Source organism: Simochromis diagramma, unplaced genomic scaffold (assembly GCF_900408965.1).
Source record: "Simochromis diagramma unplaced genomic scaffold, fSimDia1.1 OVJJ01000131.1, whole genome shotgun sequence".
Classification (NCBI taxonomy): Eukaryota; Metazoa; Chordata; class Actinopteri; order Cichliformes; family Cichlidae; genus Simochromis; species Simochromis diagramma.
Window position 1 is genome coordinate 11917678 of NW_024387200.1, and position 16818 is coordinate 11934495.

The 16818-nt window shown below is 39.5% G+C and overlaps 1 protein-coding gene across 9 annotated transcripts in view; it reads right to left on the reverse strand.

Moving 5' to 3' along the window:
* The window catches only part of osbpl8 (oxysterol binding protein-like 8), a 95244-nt gene that overhangs the window by 48774 nt on the left and 29652 nt on the right, over positions 1–16818 (reverse strand). For 5 of the 9 annotated variants that reach the window (XM_040050817.1, XM_040050812.1, XM_040050813.1 and 2 more), the window contains one exon: positions 13761–13858. In XM_040050817.1, coding sequence (XP_039906751.1) covers positions 13761–13805 — 45 coding nt within the window. In that variant the 5' untranslated portion in view covers positions 13806–13858. Of the gene's footprint in view, positions 1–5172; positions 10575–13760; positions 13859–16818 lie in introns of those variants that run through there. The other 4 variants (XM_040050820.1, XM_040050816.1, XM_040050821.1 and 1 more) reach the window with 2 other exon arrangements.

Genomic DNA, 16818 nt, shown 5'->3' on the forward strand with positions numbered 1-16818 from the left:
TAATCATGTAGTGGAGCCAAGCTTTCAGACAGATGTAACAGAAGCTGCTTAGAATGGCTGTTGTTAAAGTCTGAAACTGTGGACTACAGCAGACGGTGTGTAAAAGAGACCCAAAAAACAAAACTGGGGATTAAAGTTCTTTGCATTTGGCACTTTGAGGAATGTAAATATTAAGCACAATGCTGCTATAGATACAGTGAAGAACACTGGAACTCACTTTTTGATTTTCTATTGATGCTACTGAAAGTATTCAAATTAGCTACTAGCAGTTCCTCTTTGCAATGGCTCCATGAATATAGAGAGAACCACTGCAGGAAGTTCAATTTTGAGACTTGAGTTATTCTGATTCTAAAAACATCATTAAGTCCGTGTCTTAAGATGTGACTGTGTTATGATTCAGAATGAGTCTGACTTTTGACTCAGTCTTCCCCTCGCCTCAACTTTGGCAAAAATCTTTCCGTCCACTTACAAGCTACAGTTACTGCCTCATATTATATGAACTCAGTGATGTAAAATAACAATTGTACACCACTGAAAATCTCTGCTTGAGAAAATACTTTTAAAATTTGCACAAAAATGAGCACTGGTTCATATGTGTATCCACAAACAAATGCTTGGATCAGTGCAAACCTGACAGCTTTACGTAGTTTAAGTAGTGACAGTGTTGCAGAACGAGTCTCTTAAATGTTTGCCATTTTTAGTATTTTCTCAATATTCCATTTAAAACACTTAAATTGATACTTAGCAGGCAATGGCTTTAAATATTACTTGATAGACAGTAATTTCCAGATGGGCAGAAAACAACAACTGGCTGATCAACATAGCTTTAAGTGCTGCTTCACTCTAAATGTTGTTTATGATAAAGCAGAGTTTACAGTGTAGACTGCTGAATATATTCAGCACACCACTGGATTTTCAACATTTTTTTAGGGTCAAAATTCGCCTTGGAAGATGCTCAATTGCAATTAAATGTAAGCTTTAACTTCTACTCGAGATAAACTGAAGTAGTGTGTGACACAATGGAAATTGGAAGCAATGCAGGGTCAGACAGGAAATCCATACAGAGATAATTCTAAGCAGAAACACTGGAGCAAACAGGAAGAATCCCAGTGCGTTTCTGTTCATCATCCTGTCTCTCCATTCCTAACTCTAAGCCTGATAACAACCCCTTGTAGGTGTCGCAGAAGTAAGTAGATTAAAAATATATCGGTTTTACAATATAAAGGAGTTTATACAATCATGTTGGGAGATGAGGGAGAAATGTGAAACCTGATACAGGTGATCAACAGCATTTCATGAAATTGTAGCATTTCATCACGTAAGTCTTTAAAACTGGGAAAGTGGGGGTGACTGGGTGGATTTCACACAGAATGGAATCTCAGTTTTATCAAGCCCAGAGCAGCAGGGAGGTGAAAGGGAGTTCTTATGATAGATCGACATAACCAGCACCAATTGATTAGTTAAGTCCTGTCATGGAACACCTAGTTCTTCACTACCTCAGCATCTTAAAAATCAGTTGTTCCAGACACAGGGTAAATTATTGAAGTTATTAACCCTTTAAGACCTACCATAGAACCAAGTCCGCCAGAGCTTATATTATATTTTTACATGGTGTGGAGCCATTTTTGGGAGCATTTCAAGTTGCTATACATCAATACAACAATTATAGCCCAGATTTTAATAATATGTATTCATTAAGTGCATAGTAATTACATAAATTGCAAAAAAGTGCAATAAACTGCAAAAAAATTTAAAATCGTTTTTGTTTTTTTAACATATATTTCTAGTTAGAGAAATTTAAGAGGCTTATCCCTCAAAACTGTAAATACAAAAAAGTTGCACAAAATAGTTTCCCACCACAGGAAATTTATTTTGAGTGTCTTCATAGTTTTATTTTTGAAATACACCAATTTTTATACACTGCAGGAAAAACGAAAATAAATATTATACTGCAAATTTGCAAAAAAGCAGCATGTGCATCAAAATAAACTATTTCCAGCAGTGCAATATGAGCCCTAAGCATCCCAGAAACGACACAGAAAGTCATAAAGTCAAACATAACTTTTAAAAAGACCAGTATAGGCCCTGAGGCCCTGATGGTAAAAAAAACTACATTTCCGCGAAAATAACGTCACTTCCGGTTTCGGGCAGGTCATGGCGGACATGCAAAAGTTCGCGCTGACGTCTATTCCAACGTAGGAAGTGTTATGAACAGCTGATCGGATCGGCAAAGCGTGTTTACTGGAATATTATGTTTTTGTTCCTGCAAGTGCTTTTTATGCAGTTTTTGCAAAGCTTTATGTGGAAGGAAACCGTGACCGAGGACAAGCTGATGGCATAAGATGTAAGTACAACTCCTCCGGTTTCATATGCAAAAAAAATTATTGCGCTAGCTCACGTGGTTGCAGAGCTACCGGGATTTAAAAATAGTTACGTAAAACAGAGCATGCCCGCTCCGACCGGCTCTAAAGGGTTAAAAAAAAACAGCACATCACAAACCTGAAGGAGGGTGAGGCGGACATAACTTCATAGGCCTGTTGAAAGTTGACTTAGGTAAACAGCATTTCTGAAATTGACCCAGTTCCCCTTCGTCACAACAAACGTCCAGCACATTTCTACTAGCAACCACTAACACCACCTGCTTCTTTGTAAAATGAAAACGCCCCAGGACAAAAATGTAAATACAGTTTGGTAAAGCGCCTTACAATGTGAACAATGTAAATATCAATATTTATGTTACTGTATCAGGCACCATGGAGCCCAACTGGCATTAGCCATATAATACTAGAATTAGCAGCTCCACCAGTAGCGTCCTGTGTTTTTCACAGATGAAAGCAACATCATTCGGCATGACCAGTTTGGTGGTACGTCAGTGATTGTCTGGGGAAGCATATCCATGGAGGGACAGCACCCTGACTGCAGGTATCAGGATGAAATCTTGAACGCACTGTCACACAATACACTGGGCAGCTTGTTCTGAGTTACTCCTGGACAATGCCTGACCTCATGTGGCTAGAGTTCCTGGCAGTTCCTGGAGAATGATGGAATTGATACTACTGACTGGCCCCCATTATCGCCTGACCTAAATCCAACAGAACACCGGGACGTTATGTTTCAGTCCATCTGATGCTGCAAGGCTGCACCTCAGACTAGGGCTGTTCGATATAACGATATATATCGGATGACGATATAAAAACATCTATCGTTTCATTTTACGCTATCGTTTGTTTCGTGGTGTCGCAAAATAAACAGTTTACGGCAATATTTGTTCATGGTTTTGATGGTCACTGTAGTGGCTATATTAATTAGTTAAAGTTCTCTCTTTCTCTTATATTTAATATAACCACACTACAAATGGACAAGCGACTATCTTTATGCATTGTTGTTAGCAACAACGACGGTAAAACCATCGCGTGTCCGCTTGTTTATGTTCCACATAAACCTTTCACAATAAAGCTCAAGATCCTGTTGAGACTTTTCAAAATAAACTGAATCACGTGAAAGAGCAGATTATTTACGGATGAGAAGTAAAAAAGAGCCGCCAGGTGCTAAAAAATAAAGCTTAGACTCAAACGTTAGAACAGGCTTTTCCCCGCAGCACGCCGTGTAATAAATACTCACAAAGAAAACGGCGCCGTTACAACTTATGTCTAAAAATGTATCGTTTCATGCATCGGCTAAAACACTCGACTCAGCTACATGACGCCCAGCTGGAAACACTTCACACAAGTCGAGCTGCCCGAGATTCACAGAATTTACAGAAAATGTTACATTTTTGTGATTTATATCGTTATCAGGACGATAGATGTCTTAATATCGGGATATGAGATTTTGGTCATATCGCACAGCCCTACCTCAGACTGTTCAGGAGTTCAGCCCTGGTCCAGATCTGGAAGGAGATCCCACCAGACACCATCCATCGACTCATTAGGAGCATCCCCAAATTTTGTCAGGCATGCATACAAGCACGTGGGAGCCATACAAACTAGTGAGTACTATTTCGAATTGTTGTTGTGGCCCACTGAATTTTCATTCCCATCAAACGATGTGGCATCCTTTAGTTCCTCAAACATTACACTATCCCATTGAGAATGGGGGGGGGGGAAAAAATCAGCGTTTTCCAAGAGTTTCTTTAATTTTTTTGATCAGTGTATTTATCTGATAACGCTAGAATTTGAGTGATTTTGGAATTGGAAAGTCACTTAAGACCTCTGTGTAATACTCGCTAAATGCGCGTTCACAATTCATTCTTTATCCTGTTTCTTTATTCTAAGATCTGGCTCCAGACGCCAGCAGCTGTTCAGAATGAACAAGCACAGGGCTTGGCCAGTACTGTCAATCTGATTACACTCACTCCAGTCCTAGCTGCCTGCAGCCCTTGGATAGCTCCAAGACTCCCGCAGGGTTTCTTTTGCAGGAGGGGAATATAATTAAACAGAAACACAATCATTCCTGGAAAACACTGCTGTTACATAACTCTAGTGCACCAATACATAATTGGGTAATTTGCCTTTAAATGAGACACACACATGGTCAGACAATTAAGAATCTGGTCTGCCGTTTCTGCTGTTAATTGATCTGACTTAAAGAAAAAAAATGCTTCATTGTGATCTCATTGTAGGCCTCATTAGGGTTTTAATTGGACTTGAGAGGGTTGCATTAAGGAGCTATTATGCTGTTATTATGTAGTTGTATTCCTGCCTGTGGCTTGCTTGCAAGCAACTACAGTCAGCCCCCCTCCCATCATTAGGCTTCAGTGGATCCATGCTTCAGCTGCAGCAGCCTTCCTTATTCTTACACTTGAGAAGAAATCTGTGAAGACACATACTGAGCCATCTAACTCTTCATTACAGCTCCAACAGAAGCAATACAATCTGAGTTGGCTGTACCCACAGCCCTTGAGCAAAGCACGCAGTGAGAGTTGGCCTTCATTCAGTGACAACACACTAAGTAAACAAACAGAGTGGAAACAACAAGGCAGGCTCTGTGTTTTTGTGTGAAACCTTATCACAAACAGTTACATGTAGAGCTTCAAATTACTTACTCTTACAGCAGCAATAGTTCAAAGAAACAAAGCATCTTCTAGATCAAAGCTCTTCTAAAGCGACACTGTGATCAACTGTAACTGCAATCAACCCAGCAGACACATATGCAGTGTTAAGGTTCACTTACAGAAACAAAGGAAATGCGTACCATGTGTCAGTCAGCAGAGGGATGTGAGCTTGTCGCTGCTACCACGTCTTGATCGGACTAAACCTGGTACAACAAGCCACTGAGCACAGCCCGTCTCTCTGTCCCACACACACACACACAAACCAAACACTAAAGGGAGGAGACAAGGCAGCACCGAGAACAAGCATGCAAGAGAATTTAAGCCTCTCTATGATGAACGCCGTTTCCTCTCTTGGCCAGTCCTTTTCTTCCTCTTCTCATCGCTCACAGCCTTCAGTAAAATTCTTATTGTCCCACTCAAGCATTACATCGCAGGCATTTATTTACTGTGTCATGAGTGCTTTTATCTATCCTCAAAAGCACTCATGACTGTCTCTCTTGATATCTCACCTTCCATCTTCACAAAAAAACATGAAACAATGTTTTTACTCTCCGTTTTACAACAATGCAAACATGTTTTTCAGCCCAACATCATCTGACTGACACGCAAAGCAGCAAAGCACCCGCACAACTGCAAAAACAAGGAAGTAGGCTGTCTTCTGCTTATAAAGGACTGAACTGGCAGCCACAATTAAAACGTAGTGCGCTGAAGCAGTTATTGCAGAAAGGCATGCATCCCCTCGAACGTGGCTACTGTAACCACACGGCTCTTCTGCACCAATAAACCAAAGTGCCGATTTCCGAAGCCATCGTGGAAAATAACCCCAAAGGAGGACGCACACACGCACGCACGCACGCACGCACGCACGCACTCCAGTTTCAGTCTGATTGCTGTGGCATCTTCAGTAAGCGCAAATAATCTGCAAAACAAGACTCAGCCAAACAGTTTCCACGCCAGTCTCATCAGCAAACGCATTTAGACTTGTCCAGTGTCTCATGAGGTCTGTAGCGTTTACTTTATAAATACTTCGACATCTTTGCAAGTAGCCTAGAAGAAGGTTTCAAAGGTTGAGCGATGGGGGGGGCCAGTGAGCAAGTACAGTCAGCAGTAGCTGCTGAACAGAGCCTGTTGTGGTTCTCATCTAATCTGTTGCTAGCTAGCATGTAAACCTTACTGGTGACAGGACAATATAACATGGGAAAAAACAAACTTAATGTGGGTGGAAACTTAGATGTGTCAACAGTTTTTCCCCCCTCTCTTCTCTTTGGCAAGTCACAGTGCTCACAGGCACATTTTTATTTACAGTTTTATTTACAGTTATTTACAGATATACCAATGTATCTGTTACATATAATATAATACATATAATATGCTGAATAAACCTAATTTCTGTTTACTTAAATATATTAAAAATAACATAAAATTGAATTACTTTTGATTATCTTGAATTTATTATTAATTATTTACAAATTAAGTTAACAGGACTTCAGAGTACTTGTATTACAACCCCAGGTACTACTACTTTACAGTCATCGGTACAGTCCACTCCCCCCTCTAAAAACGTTTATAACTTTCTATTTTAACAATTCAAACACCAAATATATCTTAAACGATCATCCTAATGAAAATAATTATCAAACATTTTAGCTCTATGAAATTTTTTTTTTTTTTAAAAATCAGCAAATAAGCGAATTATCCGAGTTACGTTCCACAGAAAAATCCAGGAATAGGTGAATTCACGAATACTGAACCGCAAATCGATGGAGGCCGCTGTACAATAAAAAAAAAAAAAAAAAAGATGGCTTCTTCCTTCTGTACTCTCTGTACCTCTACAAACTTAATGCATGGATGCTACATACACATGTTAACACAGTGTGCAGAGCATCATTCTTGTGCTTTTAGAACAAAAGACAGCATAAGATAGTGTTAAGATAGTATCAATAACTACCAGCCTGTCAGGACCCAACTCTCAAAGACTGGTTGGATCGGTGGTTGAAATTCCCCCCATTCCTCCACATACCTCTCTGAGGGAAGATAAGCGAGTCTGTGTCTAAGCATTTCTGAATTAACACCAGCCCAATACGGTGATCGGTCACCTACGTGGAACTGAAAAGCAACCAAGGACTGAACTTGTCTCTGTCTCTTTTCACATTTGATACAGCACTATTTAGGGCACATTCTACGTGAAAGACCAGATGCCACACTGTGAATGTCTTCCAGGAGAGAGAGACGTGCAACTTATTAACCCAAAGATGTGAGGAACTGAAAAAGACTAAATTAAAGTGAGAATACATCTGCTCCGAAATCTGGAAATAACCTTTCAAAGAAAAGTGGTGCACATGAATAAAAATTTTTTAAAAAAGCTCTGTCATAACAGAGGTAGCTGATTGTATATGTTGGTAGTCTTAAGGAGGCAGTCAGCATGTAGCCTGCTGGGAGAGATGACTGTGATTCATAAGTCAGGGTTCAAAGTTATTTTCAGCTTCACAAAAAACGCCTGTTTCTCTCACTTTGCAGTTCAAATAGTGGAAGCAACCAGAGTCTTACGCAAAGAGCATGAACAAAGTCAACCAGCTCTATCGAACACACTCAGACACGTAAAACTCATTTGCAGCACTGGCCATTAAAATTAGACCAAAAAGTTCATCTGCAGACAGCGTTTTCTCAAAGAAGAAACAAAGCACTCTTTATACTAGAGACACGAGCTGCACTGTTAACCCATTAATATCATTTAAGAAATCTGGTTTTACAGGGTTTTTTTACTCTTTTTTTCTTAAGAAATGTTCAGAGATCGTTTTTAAAAGAAGCAGAGCTTTCTAATGACAATTTTAAAAACTTTTTTTTAAAAACTCACACACATTAGTTTTATGGGTAAAGACACGATTGTTATCGGTTTGAATGTAAATCAGGTTTCCCATTGGTGATGACTCTATATGTGGCACTTGTAGAAATCGAACATTTCAATGTTTCTCTTAGCGAAGCTTCTTTATGGAGCCTTTAATGTAAATAGTAGTGACAATTCAAATATTAAATGTTTGGGTTTTTCCTACAGTGAAACTGTGAAGTTAGCTTTACTGTTTCAGTCTACTCCTTAACATGAAATGCAAGCAAGCCTGTAATTATTACTTGTTTTTGTTTGTTGTTGTTGTTTTGTTTTGGGGGGGGATTTTCTGTAACCTGTCAGAACACTACATGACTTCATGTTAACAAAGCTACTTCTTACCTGACAGTTTGCATCAAAAATAGAAAAAGTTTGAACAGGATTAAGGAGTAATAGTAGCTCCAAAACTACATGCAGTCTGTGGTATATGTTCAGCTGTGTTATCAAAATTCACATCTTAGACAAACACAGACACAAACCACTCACTAAAGAACTCAGGAAATGACTAGATAGGAAATAACAGCCCTCAGTACAACTTACTACTTACTGCTAAACTCTGCTGAAAAGCTCTGTTTGTCAGCAAACTGCGTAAGAAGGCCTGACATAGTGAAAAATACTCAACTCAGTATAAAAACAGACTGGTTAATGCGTCACATAAAACTATGCGAAAAAAATGTCTTCAAACACCGATATGACACAAGAAACTGAAAAAAAGGGTATAATTGTTAGAGTGAATTGTTAAATGTTGTCATTTTATGCTCGCCAACTCTGATGAAAGGAATTCCACTGTCCTTCCCCCCAGATTCTCGAGGTTCTGGGTGGGGGGCTGTAATGTTTTATTGCAGATACATCCTATCTGGAAGATCTGCTTCTTGTGATGTTGCTCCTGCTTTTATGACCCTTTGGTCAGCAGGAGGTAACACACACACATTCTTACACACACACACAAGCACACACACATTCTCACATAACACACACACACACACATTCGTACAGAAGTTCACACATATACATACAATGCCTCGTCTTAGAACCATGTGGGCGTTGCTTTGCTGTGATGTGTTTTGTGTGAACTGTCTCTCAATAAAAGGCAGTGAGAGGAGGCCGTCGTCGGGGTCATTTTCGTGGTGGACACAGACGAGGCCTCCCTTGCGCAAGTAATCGATCGATCGACTGTCTTGATTTCTTCATGATGAATAAGTCACTAGCATTAGCGGGGCTTGTGGAAACACAGACCCAAAAATAATGTATTCATTTAACTCTAACGAACTCTGTGAATCTACTGCTAACAAATTTTAAGCCCAAGCATTGATTCAGCATCTAGAATACTCAATAGGGAGATATTTTTTCCTTGCATGGGTCGTCTACCAATGGGAAGGTCGGCAGATCGATCAACAGCCCTTATACGATTTGCCCTGATGCATCCATTGGAGTGTGAGTGTGTGTGAATGTTAGATAAAAGTGCTTATGTATATATATATAAATATATATTCACTTTGAGTGCTCAGAATTGAGTAGAAGGCTGCTCTACCAGTAGCAGACCACTTATTTATAAGTAACCTTCAGTTCCTCTGATTGTTTTTCCACTTCACTTGTTCTTTGTCTGTTGAAAACAAAGGCTATAATTTGCACTTCAGTGGTCATAACAACAGATTTAACAATGGATAGATCTGTAAAAGTGCCATGTATCATATGTGACACTACACAGGACTGCGAGGACAGCTGCCACTCTTCTAGCATCATAACTACAGCTCATGAGCAGACAATCAAGTTGAGGAAGTCGATACTCCAACAGTGGTGTTCACCTGTTTGTCAGTGTGCACACCAGCAAAGAGGAAAGGGAAGCTTTATCAGTTTAGAAATCAGCTACAGCTGCCACATCATCTTTTCAAAGTTACTGTTTTTTTCTAGCTTTCAGTTTCAGTTTCTGAGGTCAACGCTGTGAAAGATGAGCTCGCTTTCCTGTTTACTTTAACCAGTTTGTTTTAGTGGTGACAATGTGTTTAATCAGCCCACGCTGTCACCTCTGCTCTGTCAACACCACCCTCATCTACACAGTGATGCTTACAAAGTAAGGCAGCCTCAGTTCCTCACTCCCCAAGAGGAGCCTGAAGCCAATTTTCACCTCTGGTTCCTTGAAGCCTCCTGTTGCTTCTTCCTCCTGTGACATTATGTGGCATTTTGGATTTCGGTACAAAGAGTCTCTATAAGCTCTGCTAGTTGAAATCTTTTCATCAGATTCATCAGTACTCTGTTTATTTTGCCGATACCTGGGACAAAAGAAATATTCCTGACTATTAGTCTGAACAGTGTTCTGAACGAAGCATAATCTGACTTTGAACTTGCATTTGAAGTCAGGGCTGTGGTGGGCAACTTTCACAGCTGAAAGTTTAAACAACTGAAGGTGCTGTTTACATAGGTGCTCATTCCCTTAACTTACCAAAAGGCTTGTTTTTTTTTTTCGACTGGTAGGAAATTTAATCAGTCAAAAGCTTCAGGATAACCTAGAACTGGAAATCTGAACGTAATGTTACCATCAACCATTTTCATACATATAGAAACAGCTGGAAAGTGTTTCCATTAGTGTACCGACAGCTAGTGTGCACTAATGTTCACTAATTGCAGTCAGTTACTATCTGTTCATGATAAGAGACGCATACTTGCTGGTGCAACATAATGTGCCACACAGTATATGTGACAGCGCTAGTGCTATGTTAACCAAGTTCTCCCCTGAACACCCTGCTCCCTCAAAAGTAGATCAAAGTGGTTCAGCGACCGTGCAGGGCTTCCTGACATGCATGAGAAGAGTTCACTAAGGGCTTACAGCATCTGCAGACTTTTATTATCAAAGTAAGAAACAGGGTGGAAGCAATTTTGACCGCAGTTATATCCATACATATTCACGTTGATACAAGCAATTTACTATTTATGTAGAGAAGAGGAGCAGACACTTTTGTAACTGAGCTGTAAAGGGTTAATGTTACTCTCTCCCCCGTGTAAACCACTGATGGCGACTGAAAAGATGAGTCCAGGGGGTACACTGCCCCTTACCCAGTGTCAGTTAAAGAGAGTCTCCAAAATTTAATTGTTCATAATTCAAACCTCTTTGCTTATTACCTTACAAAATGGTGAGATGGTTTTTTATTTAAACATTCATGTTGGAGTTGGCCTAAACTTCTAAATTGTGCATTCTCATTGGCAACTAAGAGGCTCAGTTGTGGGGGAGGATTGGGGAGCGGTGCCATGCAAAAGGGCATGAAATAAATGAGCTTTTTCTCATTCATTTCAAATACCTTAGCTGGTGATCTCTGAGGCACAGACTCTCTTCTTCTACCTCTGAGCTACCTCAAACCCATTGTTCAACCGCATAATGGTTGTTGTGCCTTTTCACTGCTGCCTATTATGACCAGCAGGTCACCAGTGCTTTCATTTCAGTATGTACAATGTAAATGACAGCAGACTGGATGACGGTGGATGTTTGAAACAGGAGGGGGTGGGCTGCCATACACATTCCTGAAGTGTCTCCTGACTGTGAGGATGTCAGACTTAAGGGGGAAGCGGCAGACACCCGGCATGCTTCCCAGAGCCTTTCATCTGGGGTTGGGAGGCACCCTTTTCAGGCAACAGCGGGATGAGCCTGCAGCAAAGTACATCCCACAGTTTAAGTCTCACACCATTCTGGCACTGTAGTCACTTATAATGTGTGATGAAGTGATAACACGCAGCCCCAGAAGCTCAACAAAGCAAGTTTATGCCTAAATCCCAGAGTAGTACAGATTCATTAAATTAAATTCACTTTTTAAAGAACAGCAGTTCAAAGCCAATATTAAAACATGGCTTTCAAACTAATTTATGCATCAGCAGTTTTATTATGCAGTCCCTAAAACAGGCTGTGAGAAATTAGCTTGGGCTACTAACAGCGACTGAAGGTTATCAGAGCTCACTCCCACTCTTTGCAAGAATCAGAGAAGTAAAGAAGGGCTTTTAGCTCCGCTCCCATTCAGTGGCATTGTGTTTCACTGTATGTGGAGGCCTGTGGGAGAGATAGCCTCCACTCTTATCACCCCAGTTATCTGCAATCATAATTGCCCTCCTACTGGCTGCAAAAATGGCTGCTCAGGATTATGACTAAGGTGAAATGAAAGGGCAGAATGAGAACAGAGGATAGAAGGGGTGTTTTATGAAAGGGGGGGGGGGGACGCTAGCTACCTGAGACTATTATGGAGATACAATTTTAAGTGAGAAGTTTCATTGATTTTTACTGTCTCTATCAACAATGATCTTATCCTAATACACCAAAGAAAAATATGTTTATGCATATGACACAAATGTATATGCATATATTTCTTCAGGCTGTGACTGGATTTCACCCTGCTTTCAAAATAGTTACTAGAAAGTTACTAGATTGTAACTGTGATGATCTAACATCTGTCTGTTAACTAAAGCTGCAGTTTTAAAAGGCCCAGCAAATAGCATGATAATGTTTCAAGGCACACATGCATTAATATACACACAACATATCGTGGGCGATGATGTGTTCTGAGCGCTTCATGACTGTATCCTCAGATGAGAGCACGTTTGATCTTCAACATCTGCACCCAGCACACCACCTGTAGGCTCTGGTTTTTTTTATAATGAAAGCGTGTCAGCACTCCATGCCTTGTCACCCTTGCCATATTTGAGTCCAATCATCAAGAACAAATGGACTGGGGTTCCCCTTTGACACGATTGTATGTGAATTGAGTTTTACACTGCAATAACAGAGTGTGGCTGTCACAGCTTCCCACAGTACAAAAGAACTTGCCTCATCTTAAACATTTCAGAAACTATTGGAACTGGATTCAATTTCATGCAGCTCACCATAAATAACACAATTACTGTGTAACATATAAAATATAATAGAATTACTGCTTAGTGCACAACATCTTTGGGGGAAAAATATCTAAAAAACAGCTGTTTGCCAACCAAACAGCTTAAATCCTTCGGCACTTGACAAGCAAACACAGTGCTGGCTTTCATGTGCTTTGAACCACACACATTTTACAAAGAACTTAAACTTAACGTCTCCCTGGATGCATTTATACTTTAACATCTAATGTTTAGATGAACCTGATGATGTGTGGCTCGTAGTACTTTTCTAATGTCCTAAAATCTCTCCTCCAAAGAACATTCATCATCTAACTTGAAGTTTATATGTTACACGCTGCCACTGCTTTCCAGCTTTTTATTTTATTAACTACATTTCTGAATGTAGACCCGCTGTGTGCTCTGTTAGGAGTAGAACAAATGAAACTATAGACATAAACATCTTTTCTTCTCAACTTTAAAGCTGGATTTTTACTTTGCTACTTTCAACAAGGAACGCCCAACAGGAAGTTGCAACAGCTTTACATTGCAGCACACAACAAAGAACAAGAACTGCAGATGACAGTACCCTTTTCCTTTTCAGTAGCTGAAATCATGATTTCTGTTTGTTGAGGACATTTTAATGACTCATATCTGTGTGACCTTTAATCAAGTGTCAGTTTTGTTGAGCCTGAAAAGTCTGTGGCAGGCTGGTAATATTAGCACCTTACGCTAAGTGTAAATTGTACTTTCTGTCACATAGGCCAAGAAAACAGTGAAGCTTAAAGTTAAGGTCACTTGCCAGATTTGTAATCTTGGGTGTGTCAGTTGCTTGCCACAATGTCTGAAAATATAGCACTTTTACATACTTTATTGTCCTTATTTATATTTTCGGATAATAAATCACATTAGAAATTTCGCTTAAAATGTTAAAAACACATGCCTACCCAGAAAAGTACCCACTTATGCATTATGACTTACCAAAGTTTTCTCAGGTTCCTGCTGGGACTCAGAGGAGGACTCCATGGTTGTGTCAAACCAGAGTTAGGCCTGTCAGTGCTGCTCTGAAGACTGCATATCTGTGAAGAAGAAGATGAGATCAGAGACAGGAGGACTTTACAGCAAGTGTACTAATGTGGACATGTGACTAAAATTCATTTGGGAGTTTAAAAAAAAAAAGGGGGTATTTTGAAAGCAGTTATTTCTTTCCTTCATTTGCATGTTTCTCAAAGTGTCCTTTCACCTTATGTGGGAAGCCTAGTTTGCAAGATTGGACTTATTTTCCGCATCACGCCTACTCATTTTTTACAAGTGAGAAAAACCTGGTTGTGATGGCCATATAGAAGCAGAACAAAGGCTCTCTCTTATTTTTGCCATTGTATTCTAATGAATCAGAAACCTCCTCACCATCCACCATTGCCCTTTCCACCCAAACAAGGGTGCTATATCTCCAGGCCTTCAATAAACAGCCTGTTTCCAACGCACGTGGGGGAGGATGGAGGATTAGCTTTTCTTTCGGTTCCCTTCCCCAGAGAGCCCTGAAAAATTCATCCTTTCAATACGTCTTTTTCTGTCTGCCTTGAGCTTGTTTTCCCTATAGAAGTGTTGGAGCGTGGCATTGTTTTTAACCTTAATCTATCCAGGGGAAGGTTGTGCTGGTTACCACTTAGCTGCTCCACTGGACCAGATGGGGATTTACTCAAGGGTACATCAGTAGAGTAAGTGTTGTAATGTACTCTTTGGATTTACAGAAACTTGCTACTGCTTATATATTTGTCAAGGAGTGGGGCAAAATATTGTGAAATGTTACAAATAACAGTGGCACATGATTTGAATAGATTTGCTGGAACGTATGAGTGTTTCTAAATTTCTAGACCACGTCTCTACATCAACCCTTCTTATGAAATTAATGAGGATGTGAATAGAAGTTAGCTAACTTGCACAGACATTATTTACATAAAAAAACTGATATCAAACTGTGTGAATAATGTATGATTCTGTTGTTTATTTGTAGGGTTATTTATTCTTGTTCATTCCACAATTAGTGTACTGCATCGTGCATGATTGACTTGCTTTGTATTGCACATTGCAGAATAGTAGTATCATGACAACATTGTTATCATTGATTTCTATGACACCCAATCCTGATATTTAAAGTGGTGGGAGTGGGTTAAAGTGTTTGTGTGGGTGGTTTTATTTTATTTATTTATTTTTTTAGCATTTAACTCATTTAGGAGGTAAAAAGTATCAACAATAAGTATCTGTACTTATCCACCCAAAATAAATATGTGATTGATGAGGTCAACAACTGCTGTAGCAGTGAAATATTTTTCAGAAATTGTTGTAGTAGATCACATGACTAGATGCAACGCTGACATTTTTAATGACATTAATAAAAAAAATGTAATTAATATGGACTTGTCTAACTAACTCTTATCTGCAATTCATCCCTAAATGGAAAACCTTGATATCGGTTTGCTTTCCACTTTGTCACTGTATCCATGCAAAATATTTAAAAACAATAATAATAAAATAAAGTCTTGCTCCATTATATTATGTGATATGTGATGCTACTGTTCGTTAAATCCTGAACATCAGTTCTTGAACAAGCGAGACCATCTGGTTAATTACACCACGCTTTTGGGGAGATGATTTTTTTTTCTTTTTTTTAAATATCAGTCACTTACACCGATTGCCGTTTTATGTTGATATGTTAATGTTATGAATCTGTTGGCCCCACCTGAAAGAACACCTGAACACACTATGGCCAGTGGGACACACGTTTTTCTGAAGCATAGCCCTCTTTATAGGCTGATGGTCATTTCAGAAATGATTCCTTCGTTAATAAGAACTGATAGGGTTTTCACAAAGTTTGCTTCATTATCTGTTTACTCTTTGGCATATTTCAGACCAGAATACAGAACAAAATGACTGAGTTTGTATCAGAAGTTAGTGAGGGTGGTCTCTGCCTATGCAGCAACCTATGGAAAGACGCCAAAACTATTTTAATGATTGTCAAACCACATTTTATTGATATATACTGAGGTATCAGTATATAGGGAAGAGGTCATCAAAATATAGGGGGAAAAGACTCAAATATATTTTATTCATAAAATTTCCCCCCAAAATGACATATGACAGAATTTTTAATTAAATCTCCACATGTGGACATCTGCAGTCAAATCCATTTTGTACAGGATGTACTGCAGATTTTTAGCAGCAGCACATGAAACGTCATCGCACACACCCGCTATTCAGAATGTCCCAGGACAGACGGCACCAACCATCTCTTACAATTCTGGGTTTTATATTGTTCCAATAGCCAGTGGGTGACATCATCCATAGTTACAACCAGTTATACAGTCTGTGAGTGCTTTATTTATTTATTGAGAAAACTGTCTGATCACATTCTTAACTGGATATATAAAGGTTAAAGATTACAATTTGATGCGTCCCTGCCTGAGAACAGTAATCAGACCATTCATCAAGAACAATCAAAGCTCAAAAGTGTGGAACAAATGCCTTCTGAGGACATAAAAGGACAGTTTCAAGCCCAATGTTAGTGAGCCAGATTAGTGAGAAACAGAATTGTGTGTAGGAAATGTTCAGGAAATCCCAAAAGGTGGTGCACTGCTTCATTACAGGTAATATCATAAGCATAGAATACAATTTTATTTGACCCAATTAACCACTTCCCCACATAAGCCAGCAGTTTTAGATAAATAATCACAGACTAAAAAAAGTGCTTTTTCCTACTAACATTTTGGCAAAGTCAAGTGAGCGGCTGCCAATTTTAAACCACGTTTCCTTATGAAGGTGCCAAGAGGAGAGATGAAAAAAGTACCAGGAAGGAAGGAGTCAAGGAAACGCAAATAGTACCCAATATCAGACCGAGGACAAGAAAACAGCCAGAGTACAACACGGTCATTAAATCCCACCACCAGTCGTTCAACCAATGAGACGCTCCAATGCTTCGACAGCCTCAGTTCCAGCCAGCACACACACTTCATGTGGCCTCAATTCTCAAGGATGCTTTCCA